General features: G+C 40.4%; 1 protein-coding gene across 2 annotated transcripts in view; it reads left to right on the top strand.

Moving 5' to 3' along the window:
• The window catches only part of magi3b (membrane associated guanylate kinase, WW and PDZ domain containing 3b), a 128816-nt gene that overhangs the window by 77561 nt on the left and 34645 nt on the right, over positions 1-16610 (top strand). For both annotated transcript variants that reach the window (XM_035904540.2, XM_035904541.2), the window contains exon 2: positions 9530-9646. In XM_035904540.2, the coding sequence (XP_035760433.2) occupies positions 9530-9646 (117 nt within the window). The remainder of the gene's footprint in view (positions 1-9529; positions 9647-16610) is intronic.

Here is a 16610-nt window from a genome sequence, read left to right as displayed (position 1 = left end):
TCCAAATTTATCAGTCAAATCCAAAATATGAAAAATATTTTCTTGCTCTCAAGGCTGCTATTAATTAAAAAAGAGATGATTCAGTTTATAAAGAAAATTCTGGCAGTGCAGCTTGCATTTATAGCAATAACAGTAACATAAATATCTCAACAGCTGGTAGAGGTTAGTGAAATGATGTGCAGACATCCACGATGCCGCAAGGTTAAATCTTCATGGCATTAGTGATGTCACCAATTTCCCTCCTTGAGGTTAACATCTGTGGTTTTAAGTGAACTGTCTACACCGCTGGATTGATCACCAAAGATCCGAATATCTGTTATCTGCATTTCACAAGAATTGCTGCTCCTTTGAGATTATTAGTCAGATGTTTATAAAACTTCCAGTTATGATCACCAAATAGCCCTTCATCCAAATTATGTTAAAGTTCAAGGTTGCATATGAATTATGATGATCATTAGCTGGATGAACAAATGTCACTGACATTCTGCTTTCAGTGTGGTGCAGATTTTAGTTGAATGAATAAATACGCTGTGTTTGAAGACATGTTGCTTGAGCATGATGCTAGACTCTGATGCCGAGCGAGGATCTACAGGGGATGTGTTTTTGTGTATTTCTGTGTCTATATCTTCAGCTGCTTCATTCTGCACAGACCACATTAATGATAGAACAGAGGCTTGGTCCACAGACTTCTCATTAAAGACAGAGTAAAAGTACAGACATGAAATGAAGAGAAGTCAGACTGTGGGGGACTGTGAGACAGCAAAAAGAGAGAACTACAATTAAAGGTGGAAGCTTTTGGAAACAAAATAGGTAAACTAGAGCAACAATGTGTCTCTCAGCACCTGCAGGCTAAAAGTCTTCTTTCCTCTCAACACTTCTTCATGCTCTTTCTTCCACTTTTCATTATCTTCACTTCCCACCCCGCCCCGCCCCCCGTCTCTCTGGGACCAGGACATCTCCGGCCTCACATTATCACAGCACTGCTGCTGTTGATGCTGCTGTTAATTCGCACACCCCAGCTCCCTCCCACCACTGCACTTCTGCTGAGTTGGTCTGATCTTGCCTTTACTTTACAGGAGGAAGGTCATTCCTCCATCTCCTGTGTGGTGATGGACAAGAGAGGGGAGGGGCTGGAGGGCAGAGGAGAGGAAAGCATATGGTTAGTTAACTTTAATGCAGAGGCATATGTCTCTCTGTGTAGTTGGAAGATTAGTGGGTTGGAAATGTGTCATGCTATGATCATACAAGAGAATATTTGTAGTCTTTATTGTCGAGGGGCCGCAGCCCAGGTTTATGTTACATATGGGATGTGAGCTTCACTTTTAACTTTTGCCTTTTTGATATTGAGCGTGCTTAACTTCTCATTACCTCATATAATAAATCATGTATTTGGATTTCAAAATAATCATAATATATCAGCTAATATATCAGCTTTGTTGATTTTATTTGCAGTCTACGTAAAAGTGCACACACCATCTACACACTGCCTCTATATGTGCTTGTCTCTGTCACAAAAATAAAGTCTGAAAAAATTAAGCACTGCCTTTAAATAGTTTATTTTGATGAAGTCCTGACATAGTCAAATATTGAAATCTAATCACCTGCTAAATTTTTGTGTTTTTCCATTTTTTTCTTGTTGCCTCCCCATGCCCTCTCTCCACTCCTCTTTTAGTTCATCCCTTTAAGCTGCTTATGTCAGACTTCTGTCCCGGTGTGGGCACACTGTGAAAATGAGGTGAAATGAAGTGTGCGGAGAGTGGTTTGGGCATGCGAGACCACTGCCTGTTTAACTTTGCATAGCTCTGTAGCCAGCCAGCCAAGCAGACAGACTGAAAAACATGGCTACAGAGTGGCCCATCATGTCCCTCTATTACAGAATCCTCCAGCCGTAGTAACACTCCACATGCCAGTTATATAAGTGAAGATAATTCATCTGACGGTTCTGTGTGAGGTGTGAGATCATAAGCCGGGTTTATGGCACACCGCTTCTCTCGACCGAGTCAGCGAGATCCTAGTCCCACGGACAACTGTCTGAAAAATTGAGGCGAGGCTCTTTGGTAAACTTGCCCCTCAGAAGTTCCCTCAGGCAGTTCTGTCCCCTAAAATGGCCACAGGAAGCTGCAAGGTTAGTGGAAGGGGGTGGGGCTCTGTCAGTCCAGGAAATTTATGAGAACTATGAGGGGAGCCAAACCAGAGGTCTTGCAGGCGTTGATGCTGTAGCAAACTCTCTTTGACCAAGTGCCACAGGAGATAGAGGCAAGCTTGATGTTAGAGGATGTTGGTGACTTGTCATACATCACATGATGAATGGGTAGGGAAGACTAAAGGGACTAGAAAGATCAAGCTTCCCTGAACTATGGGTGCAGGAGAGCATTAGAGAGAGTGAATTAAAAGTGAAGAGTGTAAGAAACACCTAAGATTAAATCTCAGAATGTAGGGAAGAGTCCAAATAGCACAAAATGTGTCTTTATCATATTTTATATGTAGTGCATTTACATATTGCATGGATTTTCGGGCTCCTTATGCATACATTTTAATACTGAATTTTCTATGTGCACTTAGTAAAGTGCATATATTTACTGTCTTTAAACCTGCATATAATTTTCCCCAGTATTTATTTCCTTTTAACTGCAGCAAGACAAATAAACAACATGAGACAGGTTTCAATATTGGAAGAACCCATGCAGGGGTGTTTGTTTAATTGAGTTTGGAGACTGGAGGGATCAAACGCATGCTATCCAAAGATCTTCTCTCTTTGGTGCTTTGATGATAGTGGTGGAGAACACTGTATACAAACATGTTTAGTCCGAATCTCCCAGTTATTCAGTTGGTATCAGATGTGGTGACTGCAATGCCATAGCATTTCATTCACACAATTGTCATACACATCATGGGAGTGTTGTTTTCCTGTAAGAGATCATTATCATCAGGATGGGAATGTTTCATCAAAGGATAAAGGAGATCACTCTGAAAAAAACTTGATTGTAACCTTTTCTTCCCAGACGGTAGGGGATTCGAACCATGTCATTAAAATGCCCCCTACACGGTAATAGATCCAGACTACTCAGTATTATTTCATTTTTATCTGTCGCCTTTCTACTACATACAATATGTACAATTATTATAGTGGGAGAAGTGAAACACTGAGCTGTGTCTTTGTAGTTCTGGCTTTCTCTTCATTATAACATAAAATTTTGTACTTCAATAACAAACCAGTGGTTGGATTATAAGCATTTTGTGTTTTAAGCAGACACTGGCCAAAACCAGCAGGTGATGTGGAAGCGGGTGGGATGGAGTGGCAGCTGACACTATTCACTGTTGGGTCAGGGCATGCGACTAATTAATGTTTTAGATGTTGATTAACCCTGTAAACCCCCTCATACTAGGTTTTACCTGCTAAACTACTTCTTAGCTTCGATGAGCGATACCTGGAGCCTCTTCTGGTTGCCTGACATAGTAATTGGTCCTGTTATGATAAAATCTGTTAACAGAGTCAAGCTATTTTTTCCTGTCTCCAGGTGTATTGCTAAACTAACCAGTGAATAAATCTACACTATAGGAGATGTTCCCATCCTGTTTCATTTGAAGTACCAAAAGCATGTTTACTAAAAACAGTTTTGTTAAAATGTATTCTTGACTACTTTTAGTTTTTCATGTGCAGTTACAGTCACCTCTTGTAATCATCCATAACCATTAAGTTACTGTTTCAACTACAATTTCCATTACTTTCTGTTTTAGTATTCTTAATGACCATTCTTAATGAGGGCGATCGTGGCTCAAGAGTTGGGAGTTTGCCTTGTAATCGGAAGGTTGCCGGTTCGAGCCCCGGCTCGGACAGTCCCAAGGTCGTTGTGTCCTTGGGCAAGACACTTCACCTACTGGCTACTGGTGTTGGCCAGAAGGGCCGATGGCGCGATATGGCAGCCTCGCTTCTGTCAGTCTGCCCCAGGGCAGCTGTGGCTACAACTGTAGCTTGCCTCCACCAGTGTGTGAATGTGAGAGTGAATGGGTGGATGACTGGACATGTAAAGCGCTTTGGGGTCCCTAGGCGGGACTAGTAAAAGCACTATACAAATACAGGCCATTTACCAATTAACCCATCTGTTATGTTTAGTGTGTATGCTGTTTGCTAAGGTTGCTGATAGATTTACTGTACTTTCTTTTCCTGTACTACTACAGTATTTCTAATATTAGTCTATCATGCTTTCAGCCAATAATTTTAATTGATACCTAAATTTTTTAGGTGGTTTAACCGTTTATTCACTTTTTGCCGCTTTCTCATCTATTTTAACCATTTTACGTGGACTGTTTGCTCCTTTTTTCTGGTGGTCATCTTCAGTTATCCAATTCATGGGTTGAGGTATTTTTTTGCATTCACATAGCATATATATGTCTCGGGGCAAAATGCGTGGAATTCATGCCTTATGTTTCCACCAGTGTATAGAGAGAGGTGTCAAAGAACAGCTCAAGACCTGACGACATATTCCTTATTCAGATGTCAGTTAATTAAGTGACAGACAACAGAGATAATGACCTCCCAGTGGACTTCTCCCTAAGGGAGAAGGCCTCAGAATGAAATGTCACAACTGACTCCAGGCATTTGCTCAACTTTCACTGTGCTTAAAGAGAAACACAATATCATGCATTTTAAAACATGCTAGGGATTTATTTATGTATTTGTCAATATTTTACTGAGATAATTGATAGCCTGTCACGTCTCTATGGTAAAGGGGAGGTAATAACTGCTGCGGGGCCACTTGTATCCTTAAAAAACTTGTACAAGTTGTTATTTGTATGGATTAAATGAAAAATATATTGTGTTTTCATAAGGTTTGAGGTGACCATTTAACCATTGCACTAGCTAACTATCTGCTGGTAGTAGCTTCATCTTAATCTTAAAGATAGAGACATCTTCTCATTTATTCCCCCAGGAAGAAAAAAAAAGTATATTTTTCCAACACTATTCCTTTGAGACTTCTGTGGAAGGCAAACTTGGATGCAGGCTGTGGTTATTCTGTCTTGTTTCATCAGAAAACCTAAAGCTTGCGATTCAGTGATTACATCATAATCAAATCATTGGTCAAAATGTGCATATCTTATTAATAAATTAAAAAAATGATTTGAACTTACAGTAACCTACAGATAATATGTAATATAGAATACAGTTTTTAATAACAAATGGTTAGCTGCTTTAGAAGTACATGAGGCATACTTAGAGAGTTGGAACACCATCAGATTACATCACACTGGAATGAAATGAATATCACTAATGTAACTAATGGTTTTTGCTCTTTCTTAATTGCTTGTCTCAGTACTTCAGTTTAAAAGTGACATGACGTTTTGTCAGGCTTACATAATCATTTTCACAGTCTGCATTTTTGTATAATATGCGGACTGGAATTTGCAATTCGCTGAACAAATCTCCTCAAACAGATGCATGACGTGTGTGTGAGAGAGAGTTATGTCTTGAGCTTCGAGTGTTAATCTAATTCTGTGGCTTCTGAGCGAGGTGTTGGTCTATGTGAGGATGTTAACAGTCTGTCGCTTCACTAGGGGTGCCAGGCACCGCTTCTGTTTCTGCAGAGCGAGTGCAGATATTTTCTTTGAGTTTCGGAGAGAAAACAGTACTGCTGATGCAACACGCAGCTGAAGGATTCCCGTGGGTAACCTTGCTCTTTTCTGACACATCCCCTGCCATTACTTCATGAAAAAATGACAAGGTAGCAGATGAAAGGATTCGTGAGAAGAGTGGGGTGTGAAGCAACAGCTTAATATTTAAGGGATATGTCCATTTGATTAGACTACTCTCATCCAAAATGGGCGGAAGCCTGCGAACACATGTCACAATATAACTGACAAGAAACAAATTAGGTCCGATTTCCTACCATCAGTTTGACTGCAGCACAGTGAACAATGCAATGGAGGGGGGACTGTCAAAATTGAGGAAACAATCATTTTAAATAAAAGAAATTCGACAGAAATTAGATCAATTTTTCCCCCCTTATTATTTTCTTTTGTAGACAGCTACTGTACAGTTTGCTCATCTTTTTGGCTCACTGTAGGGAAATAACATCCAACTGAGTGGATGGCTGATGGGGTACAATAAAGCCCATTGAAGCCCTGTCACAGAAAAATGAGGCCTGCTACAATAGCAATGTTATCTATGGGGAGGTGCAATGAGGAACTTCTCTGATGTGACAGACTCGCTAACAGTGTCTGACAGGACCCAGGAAACCACAAAGGCCGCACTGTAGCACTGTACTTGTACTGAAGTAAACAGATCAGAGCAGCGGGTATGTGTGCCTGGGAGTGCATGCATTTTTGCCCTTTTATTTATCCAGTAGTGTGAGACTGAGCGTGGCTACTCAACTGTCTAACATTACGGCACGTTCACACCTAGTACCTTCACTGCGTCTGTATATGTGTTTGTCGAGGATTGTTCTCCTTTGATTGTTGAGGCATGATGAAGCATTACAGTGAGAAGCTGACAGTTGTGAGAAAACTTTCTTCATCATCAAAGAGTGAGTTTCATCATCCCAAATGCACAGTTAACCTACAATTAAGGGTTCAATATGCAGACTAATATTTGATGTGAAAGTCTTGAGCACGGGGAGGTTTTGAGAATAAGGAATGATGACACAATTAGTCTAGTGGAGCTGATCTGTGAAGTCCAGTGTTACATGCAAAGTCTGAATGGACTTGCACACATTCCCACAACTTGAACAATGAATCTTGAAGACAATGAAAACAGTCCTCATACTCCTGGAAGAGAATTTAAAAGGACGCTACATCAGGGAGGAAATGAAAGGAAAAAACCCAGTCATAGGAAAAAATATGAATTATAGCATCCTAACCAAGGCATTTGCATGATTTAGTTAAAAATCATAATCAAATATTAAAGGTTGTAGATTCTTGAACATTTCTGATGGTTATGAATTGTCTGAAATCTGCACTTTTTTGCTATGCAAGCCACCCAGTCATCAAAGAAAGCAGAAAGCATCTTTCAGCCATACATTTAACTGCTTTTATCACTTTAGGCTTATCTTAGCTGTGAATAATTTGAGTTAATCTGATACTCCTGTAAGTTCCCTTCTCTGAAAACCAAACTGACATTTCAGTAATAGTCTAGCTGTTGCAGGTTTAACTGCCAAAAAGTGGCAATGCTCCAATTTTAAGAAGAGGCAGTTTTAGTGATTTGAATTTAAATTTGCTGAATTTCTTTATCTGTATACTAAGTTATGAGCTGTCAGTGAGCATATGGAGCACATGTAGTTTGCTGAAAAAGCCTCACTTCCCTATTAATTCCCCTGTGTGCAAGCTGAAAAGGATATTCTGGGACAGTTTTGAGATGAAGTTTCCAGATTGGGCCTTGGTTCACCAGTTTCAATCTGTCTGTCTGCTAGACCAGCTGTAATGCAGCCCTCTTTGGAGAGGCAGACGGAGAACATGCAACCTTTATTCTGAAAAGCCAAGCCCGGCGGGATGACAGCTCCTAAAACTCTGTCAGATGGCAGCAAGGCCTCTGAACATGAGGGGCATTTTGATTTGAGTCAGTGGCCTCCAAAAGCTGGAATGAGAGTAAGTTTAGAACACAAAATAATCGGAAAGCTGCGCTGTCACAATAATGGCGTGTGTTGGCTTCTGTCACGAGCTGATGAGGAAAAGAGGATTTGAGGGTTGAGTAAGCTTATGGAAATATACCGAAAGCTCATCATTATTCTATCACCCCTCCTTAGTCTAGTGCATCTCCCCTCTCTATTAGTACATATACTGCATCTACAGTAGCGAGATCTCATCTTTAGTCCTTATGATTGGTATTCATAGCAATGCAGAACAGTCTCATGCTGAGCAGAGTTTGGGCTGTGTGCACCACAAAGAGGGGAAAGACACGAAGAGAGAATAGAAGTGAAATGGGGGGAAAATGATTACTTCTCCGTAGTCACGCTGTTTCAAAGCCTACTCTCTCTGTCAAGAGATGAGGAGGATGAGGGCTTGCAGGCAACGAAGATCTCTTCCTGTTTTCCAAACTCCTCATCATGTTCTTTCAAAGAAAAAAGTTTTTTTTTTTTTCCCTGCTTGTGTATGACGACTCAGAAGTCTTCCTCTGCCTCAAACTTTGCATGAACTTTCTTTGTTTTTTCAAAGGCTTCTGGGAGTTGAGAGCAAAGGCGAAATCTTTTCAGATTTTCTTATGAAAATCTCTGGCGTCTTGCTTTTTTGAGGTTGTGGCATTGCGTGTCTTTGGTAAAAAAAAAAAAAGTTTATGAGTCTCGTGCGAGGTTATTGAAACTGTAAAGACCATCGAGCGACGAGCACAGTTGTTATCATCCGTCTCTTAGCGGTTTGGATTTCCGATTTGTTGCCTCGGATGAATGGATTCAGCTCAGTCCAGTTCGTTCCGATTACTCAGAATGCAACAAACAGTCAGAGATGTAATCTACTGCAGCTTTGCAATCAATTTTTTAAGTGTTTCTAGGCCAGAAATCCCTCTATAGTCTCTTTTGTACACCAAATCCACAATCATCCTAAATGATTACAGTGAATTTCACAGAAGAGATCAAAGTTTAATAATCAGTTTAACCTTTGTTCTCCCCCTCAGTTACATTTTCAATTCTGTAATCGACCTGGACTTAGAAGGCAAATCAACAAGGATTTAAGCTCTCAGCTTGAAAGGACAGGTGGTCTCACATACTCTCCACATAAGAATATATTCTGTCAGTTTCTGACTTTGTTTTCCCTTGCTCCCTGTGAATTTTCACCCAATGATCTTTACATTTTGTTTCATTAATTTAACCTCATTCATTCAGGGAGGGTCTTACAATTAACCCAGAGTATCAAAATTTAAAAAACTCTTAAGTAGGAAACTGCTTGCTAACCTCTGTACTTGCTAACCTTAATGTGAGCTACCATTCAGTCGTTAGCATGTCCCTTTACTTTAAGGTATTCTGTCTGTATACTGTCTATATAGAATGAATCAAAATACACTTAACTGAATTCAGATGATTACACTTAAAGTACTACTGGCAGACTGCAGCTGGCCATTTTCCATGCCTTGCAATATCACTGCAGGAGTGTTCAGGGAGTTGCATGGGCTTAATTGCTTAATTATCGACACCTGAAGAGACATCTCTTGGGTAAATTGGTCAAACCATGTTGTCTGTTAAGCTCTTCATGCTTTCATGACCGTGTTTTTCTTATACCTTGATTTTAACTTATATGATGTTTTAAAAGTCAAACCCATGTCTTTATTAAGTCGTCTCCATTTCATGTTTCTCTTTGTTGGCACATTTTGCATCACATAATTACACAGAACACAGTTTATTCCCTGAGAAAGAAGCGTAAATATTACGGTGAGGCACGAAAGGGTTATGGTTTTGTCAAGAAAAACAGTTTAATCTCATTTTGTTGTATTGATTACTTTGTGAGGGTACATGCCACTTGGATGGATTTCCTTTTAGGCATAAACTCTTCTGAGAGACTACCAACATGTTTTTATTGACCTTCCTTGCCTCTGCTTCTGTTGATGCAGGAAAAGTATTGAACACGGACCTGCGCCACTACCTCAGTCTGCAGTTTCAGAAGGGCTCGCTGGACCACAAACTCCAGCAGATCATACGGGACAACCTCTACCTACGCACCATCCCCTGTAAGTACACCATTGATGGCATTCACTATACATGGTTTGAATGTACAGTCTACCCTATTTTCAGCGCATGTGCACTTTTGTCTGAAGCACCCTATGGGAACAATGAGGCCGTTCTGTATGCATCTGACAGCTGGAAACATATTGCACGGAAAAGCAGCAGGCCTGTTCTGATTTTATTACGCAGGCCTGAATACGCACACCGCGCTCAAACACATATGTACCCTGTCTGCTCCTGCACTGTCAGTCACTCACAGCTCTCTGTCACACACGCTACAAAACACACATTTCAGTGTCACCATAGCAACCCGGCCAAGGACATCTCTAACCCCCGTGTAACTTATTTACTTCTGTGCCGTATCATCACAATGATCAAAGTCGTATTCTTTCCATAAATATCCCTGCTTTTTCCCTCCCCTTCTCTGCTTTTCCTTGCTGACATTCTACTCAGCGGGGCCGTCACCAGCTATTATTCTTTGCTGTAATCGGTAAATAAAAAGGTTGGTACTGTGGACAGTGAATGGGTTTTTGGGTAATAGTCATTTTGAGTGAAAAACTGAAAAATATTTACAAGCAATATTAGTCATTTCATTACAAATTAATATATTCCAAAAACAAACAATCCCTGTAATTCCAAACAGTGGAAATGTTTCATAATGTCTTCAGGATTTGGACTGGGTTAGTTGAGTAAAATTCGCTTTTACCATGCAGACAGAAACCTTTCATTGGTAAAATGTCACTATCCAGGAGCTAAGAAAAAGAAGAACACATTTGCAGCCTGACGCCTCTGCATTTTCTAACCTTTTTTAGATAATTCAAAAGGTTTTATAAGCTTGAATGTTCGCCGTTTTTGTTAAATGAAAGCATGGAAATTACCAAAATTAGAGATGAGGCTGTTAGCACAGCAAAGGTGCAAATTAATATCCCGATTAAGGGTTGTGTGGGTTGCATAAATGCAGGCTGTTTGCCACAATGATGGGAACGCCTCTAAAATTAGAAATGCAATTTTATTTCTTTTCTTAAAATGTTTTTTTTGGTACTGTATCTGTCTGCATTGCTACTGCAATTTAAAAACAGATTTCCATTTAGAAAATTTGTATTAAATTTGTATTAAATTTATTGTAAAACGGTGAAACACTGATGTCGAATGGCGCGCAAGGAGAAAGTGCACAGAATTTTAAGGCACCAGATGATGCGCTGAAGTGAAACTGCATCGACGGGAGACGTGACTCTGACACGGTGTCTGTAAGTCTGACGTAATGTTTGCACAGATATATTGGCCTAAATATTTACCACGTCATGCTGAACACTGACTCTGCTCAGAGAAATGCCGTAATTGGGTGTAGTCAAGGTTTAAGTCACGTGCAGAGGGACTTCTCCTGAGGCCATGACAGACTCTTAGGCACAGCACTGTCACAAACACGCAGCATCTCAGCACTCGCGCGCCTCAGGGCTGGAAGTTGCTCTGCTTTGTTTAGAGGGGTCATGCAGCGCAAGTGTGAAAATTTTCAGAGAGTAAGCTGCTTACCTTTAACATATATTTTACTTAAGGACGATCCTTCTTCCATCCCACGCCTCACTCAGTTTCTGAGGTTCTTGTCTTTCTTTGTTTTTCTTTGTGTTTATTCCTCTCATATACCTGTCGGTCATTTTGTGAACTTTGTGAATTTTTCTTCTCAAAACCTGGCTGCACTGGTAGAATCTTGGGTCAGTTACACTCGATGGACAGAAGTTGATTATAGAGCTTTACAAAACTCATTCCAGTATTTTCCCCCTCCCCAGCACTGCTACCTGTCACTCTCACCTGCTCTTCTCTGCACACACACACACAACATAACATGCTTGGACTCTTTTCTGTCACCCATCCACACACCCCCAGTATTAACTACCTGTTCAAACACAACGTTGTATATTTTCATGTACCGCGGCGGCGGTCGGTGAGATATTACAGGCTTTGACCACCATTCATCATCCGCAGCCAGTGGGTTCGGTGCATGAGTCTGACTCTCTAATCCCCTGCTTGAATTACTGTCTTAATGAGCAAGAGTCCGGGACTTGCACAGTGACGGCACCTCCATCATTCACTCCCTCGCTCTCGGTCTCCCATCCTTCACCCTCTCTGTTTCACTTTCACTCTTTTTCTGTTTCAATTACCCTTGGCTCCCTTTTTTTTTTTAAACTTGTTTTTCTCCTTTCAGCTTTATTTACATGGTGGTTTGAATTCATAAAAGCAAAAACATTTGAACCACAACTAATAATTTAAAACAAACAAAAAAAGATCAGTTTTTGCAGTTTATAACCTTGAAATGCTCCAGTGTATATAACTTAGTGTTGGCGTTCCAATATCAGGTGCATAAAAACATTTTACCTGTTCCAGAATCAGTTACAGTAGCATACTGTAGCACTTATCCTCCATGTATCCAGAATAGCATTACAATGTTGAATAACCAATTCAGTATTTACTCACTGTATACAGAGTGACCACACTGGTATCAACCATACCAGACAATAGTGCAGTGCAACAGCAACACAAGCTGCTTTGTTGAGTAGTGTGAATGGCTTTTTTTTTTTTTTTTTTAGCCCGCAATACTCTATCTTCTGCTCCCCTGCTGTGTTTTGCAGTTATTTTGCGCTTGCAATTTCACCCTGCAACTCTTCAGCATGGATTCAGCTGGTCATATATTTGGCACAGAAAAGTGAAAAGTTGTGCAACGAGTACTCCTACCCTATAAGTAACACTATGGCATTATAAATGAGGACACACAACAATTCACTGAATGTGTTGAACATGACGAGCTGATGATAAACAAGCACATTTGAGAGCCATGTGTGACAATCATGCTGACAGCAGGCGGATTAGCGGTTGGTTTGTGTCACCATGCCAGTGGTCCACTTTAGTTAACTACCACCACACTGCACTACGCTAACACAACTACAGCTGATCTGTGCCATTCTGTATATGCATCCTACTAACACCATAAGGTCAATTCTACTGAGCTTTAGATTTTAGGTTCATAATGCGAGCATTACTTTTAGGCCAGTTATGAAACACAAAACAAATTTTTTAAGAGACAGAAAGAAGAGGACAGGCGATGAAGAGTGGTCTGTAATGGAGGAAAAGGGGGGGAACAGAGACAACACGCGAGCACAGACTTTGCTGTTTGTGTGTGGTAAATCCCTGAGCCTCCTTGACAGGGTCTTGGGACGGGCTCCATCTCATTTGGACTGTTACAAAAACGCTGGAGGAGGCTCTCAAGTGCTCTGAAGAGAACAAAAAGGAGGGTTTTCTAAGAGGACAGAATGCTCAGGGTCACAAGCGGTCCCTTGACTCCCCACCAAGATCAGAGATGGGGAGAAAGAGCTTTATGCCAAACAAACTCTCTGTGTCTCTCTCTAACACACACACACACACACACACGCACACACACACAGACTGCACTAGTGCAGGTACATGCACAGACAGGAATGCAGGGATGGATCAACGTGTCATGTACAAATGCTGCTGGATTGTCCCCCCATTTTCTCATTTCCCAGATTGCTCATCTTCCTTGCTTCCTCTCCTTGTGTCTTAGGTCCTCCCACCAGAGATGTGAGTGGAGGAGGCGAGGCAGGGTTATGAGGAGAGAGGAGTTGAGACAATTAACAAAATAATGCTTCGTTGCCTGTATTTGAAAGTGCGACCAGTTAAATAATATGTTTTACGCAACATACGTACCTTTTTTAGTCACGCACAAACGGCGAAGGGTAGAAAGCTTGATCTTAAATAACTGACAAAACAGTTATTTAAACAGTCCATTTCCCACTGTGGTTTGTATATTCAAGCTGTGAGTCATATCTCTTTTATACACTGGAGGTAAAAAACCACTTCGACAGAGGACACACCTGCCCATCGTCAATTACATCTCCTCTGACAAACCTCCTCTTTCCTCTCTTCTACAAGTGCATTTAAAGAAATGAGACATCCTTCAACGTGGCATACTGAGATTGATTTCCGGGTCACAGGCAGAAGGATGGAGGATAGACAAGACACGGAGCCACAAATTAGAGAAATGAGAAAAGCATTCTGACCTCGCTCTCTGCATGCTAAATGTGGCAACAGCTCATTCCTTGTGCTCTGCCTCCCTGTTCTCCTCATCAACTGATTGTCACAATTTCCCAATAAATCAGTACTGGTAGAAGGTAGATAAAGGATCTGTTATGCATTTACTTTTTATATGGCAATATAGGGTAGTCTGTTTTACAACAAGACATTAGCAGATAGCTAAGTGACAGAGTTTGCCACAGTATATTTTCTCAAAAGGGAATATTCTGCAGAAATACCAAAAGAGTTTGGATTTGTGATGATCCCTTTTGCTTTCCCTGTTCTTTCTTTCTTTCAATTTCAACATCAAAGCCCTAAGCCACCCTTGTTTGAAGTACCATCATAAAACTGTGCACGAACTCAACATGTTAAATTTATGGCCTGCCACTTCTGACTGACTACCTCTGAAGTTCCCATTGTGGCAACCTCGAGTCCAGACGGTTCAGAAAATAGGTCTCAGCAGTTAGACCTTGGAAGACTAAGGTGACAGTTTTTTTTTTCTAACCAAGATAGACAGGCGCACAGCTCTGAACCACTACTCAGAACCATAAAATAAAAAGAATAGTTTGACATTTTAGGAAATGGTCATTCAATTTCTAATAAGAGTTTTATGAGAGCGTTGACACCATCCTGAATGTTAAATGCAACGCTAAAGCCAGCAGCGGTTTGTCCGTCATAGTGACAGGAAACTGGCTTTGTACCAAGGACAAATCTGCCTAACAATGCCAGTGAAGTGATGTTTAGTTTGTATTATAAATGGAGTGTATGCATGTGACTTGTTGTCATTGTCAGGTTTGTAATCAACCAGCAGTTTTAAAGATAAAAGCTTCAGATATTTGGTTTTTAGTTTTGGGGGTCAGATGTTAGTGTAAATGTAAACCATCTAAGCTTGAGCACCGGACTTACCTGTCTCATCTGTCTCTTACTCCAAGCAGGGATCATCACTCTTCAGGTCACCTCATCTTTGCCTACTCAGTGACTTTGTCACGATACTAAGCAGCTTTTTATTTTTTCAAAAAGACATGTAGCTGCAGATTTAGGAACCTTTTGAACAAGCAATGCTGTGCCAAAAGCACATGACATAGATCTCCCTACCAAGGGCACATCTCTGAATTTATTCTTTCAGAGATTTCAGAGATGCTTGGTGTGATTTTAATTTTTTTTAAATTTTATTTATTTAAATCACAACAAAACCCTTTGATAATAATAATAATAATAATGATAATAACTTTATTTATAAAGCGCTTTTAAACAAAGTGCTGTACAGCTATTTGAAACTAAAAAGATAAATAAATAAAAGCGATACATAGCAAACACAATACAAGTTAAAACAGTAAGAATTTCTTTAAAAAGAAGGTAAAGAATTAAGACATGTAGGATGGGGTAAACAAATGTGTCTTCAACTTAGTTTTAAAAACCTCCACAGAGCATGCCTGCTTAATATCGTGAAGGAGGAGGTTCCACAAAAATGGGGCACGAAAAGAAAAAGCACGCTCTCCAATTGTCTTTTTTTCTGGCTCTAGGAACCTTTAGAAGGCCAGAGTCCTGAGATCGTAGAGCACGAGATGGAACATAAAGGTGTAAAAGGTCGGAGAGGTATGAAGGTGCCAGTCCATTTAAAGCCTTGTAGGTGAGCAGCAGGACATTAAAATCTGCTCAAACCTGACAAGGTAGTTAATGAAGAGATCTCAGTACAGGGGTAATGTGCTCAAATTTCCAAGTTCTTGTTCAAATGTGAGCAGCTGCATTTTGCACCATTTGTATGCACAACAAAACCCAACAATGCACTTCATATTTTATGGTAGAAACCCTACAATAATACAGAGAAAACCCCAACAATCAAACAAGACGATCCACTGTAAGAAAGCACTCGGCAACAGTGGGAAGAAAAAACTCCCTTTTAAGAGGAAGAAACCTCCAGCAGAACCAGGCTCAATGAGGGGCGGCCATCTGCTGGTGGGGAGGGAGGCAGAGCAAAAGACATACTGTGGAAGAGAGACAGAACCTAATGATTAAAAGTAAAGTGGTGTATAAACACAAACCTGAATAAGGAAGAAACAGTCAGTGTATCATGGGAAGCCACCAGGAACCTAGGCCTATTGCAGCCTAAGAAAGTGAAGGTTCTGGGTCATCTGATTCAGCCCTAATTATAAGCTTTATTTATATAGTTTGACCAGACAAGCAGCTCCCTTACTTATTGTTTACAATACCTCCAGCACCATCCAAAGCACATGCAGCAGATGGTGTTGAAACATTTTCTTGACCTCAGGTTACAAAATTGAACTGAATAAATAGGTCTAACTAACAAAAGGTGAGTTTTAATGAATCCACAGGGCTGATAAAAACAAAACTAGAACCCAGAAAAGCTTTTGAAATATGTGAGTACAAGAAGGTCAAACTGAAGGTAAACAGACAAATTTACAGGGGAACAGATTAAACTGCATGCGCACACAGGGCTGACTGGATGCAGGTGAAAACAATCACGGTGAAATTAATGAGGGCAGGACAGGCTACAGCAAATGAGGGAAAACCAAAAAAAAGAAAAAAGAAACCCCAGAGATCCACAACTAAAATAAAACAGGAGCTAACAAAAAACAAGACAACAAGGAAAAATAATCAAGTAAAAACTGAAGGGTGCTTCAGAGACCATGATGCCATTTTTTTGTACTTTTTAAACTTTATGTAGCCCCAAAAACTGTGTCATTTTGACTTTAGAAGTCACAGCACTACTGTTGCCTTTTTCTTGTGTGTCTAGTGATTTTGTCAGATTACAGTTGTACAATTGTTGCCTTTAATTAAACCAGGAGACACATGTCCTGAATCTTTTATTACTTGCTGTTGATTCCCACTGAAGCTCCAGAGCCTGAGAAAATGTCACTCGGCACA

Source organism: Neolamprologus brichardi, chromosome 5, assembly GCF_056152115.1.
Source record: "Neolamprologus brichardi isolate AB-2024 chromosome 5, ASM5615211v1, whole genome shotgun sequence".
NCBI classification, from domain to species: domain Eukaryota; kingdom Metazoa; phylum Chordata; class Actinopteri; order Cichliformes; family Cichlidae; genus Neolamprologus; species Neolamprologus brichardi.
This window is presented reverse-complemented; position numbering and strand designations above follow the sequence as displayed.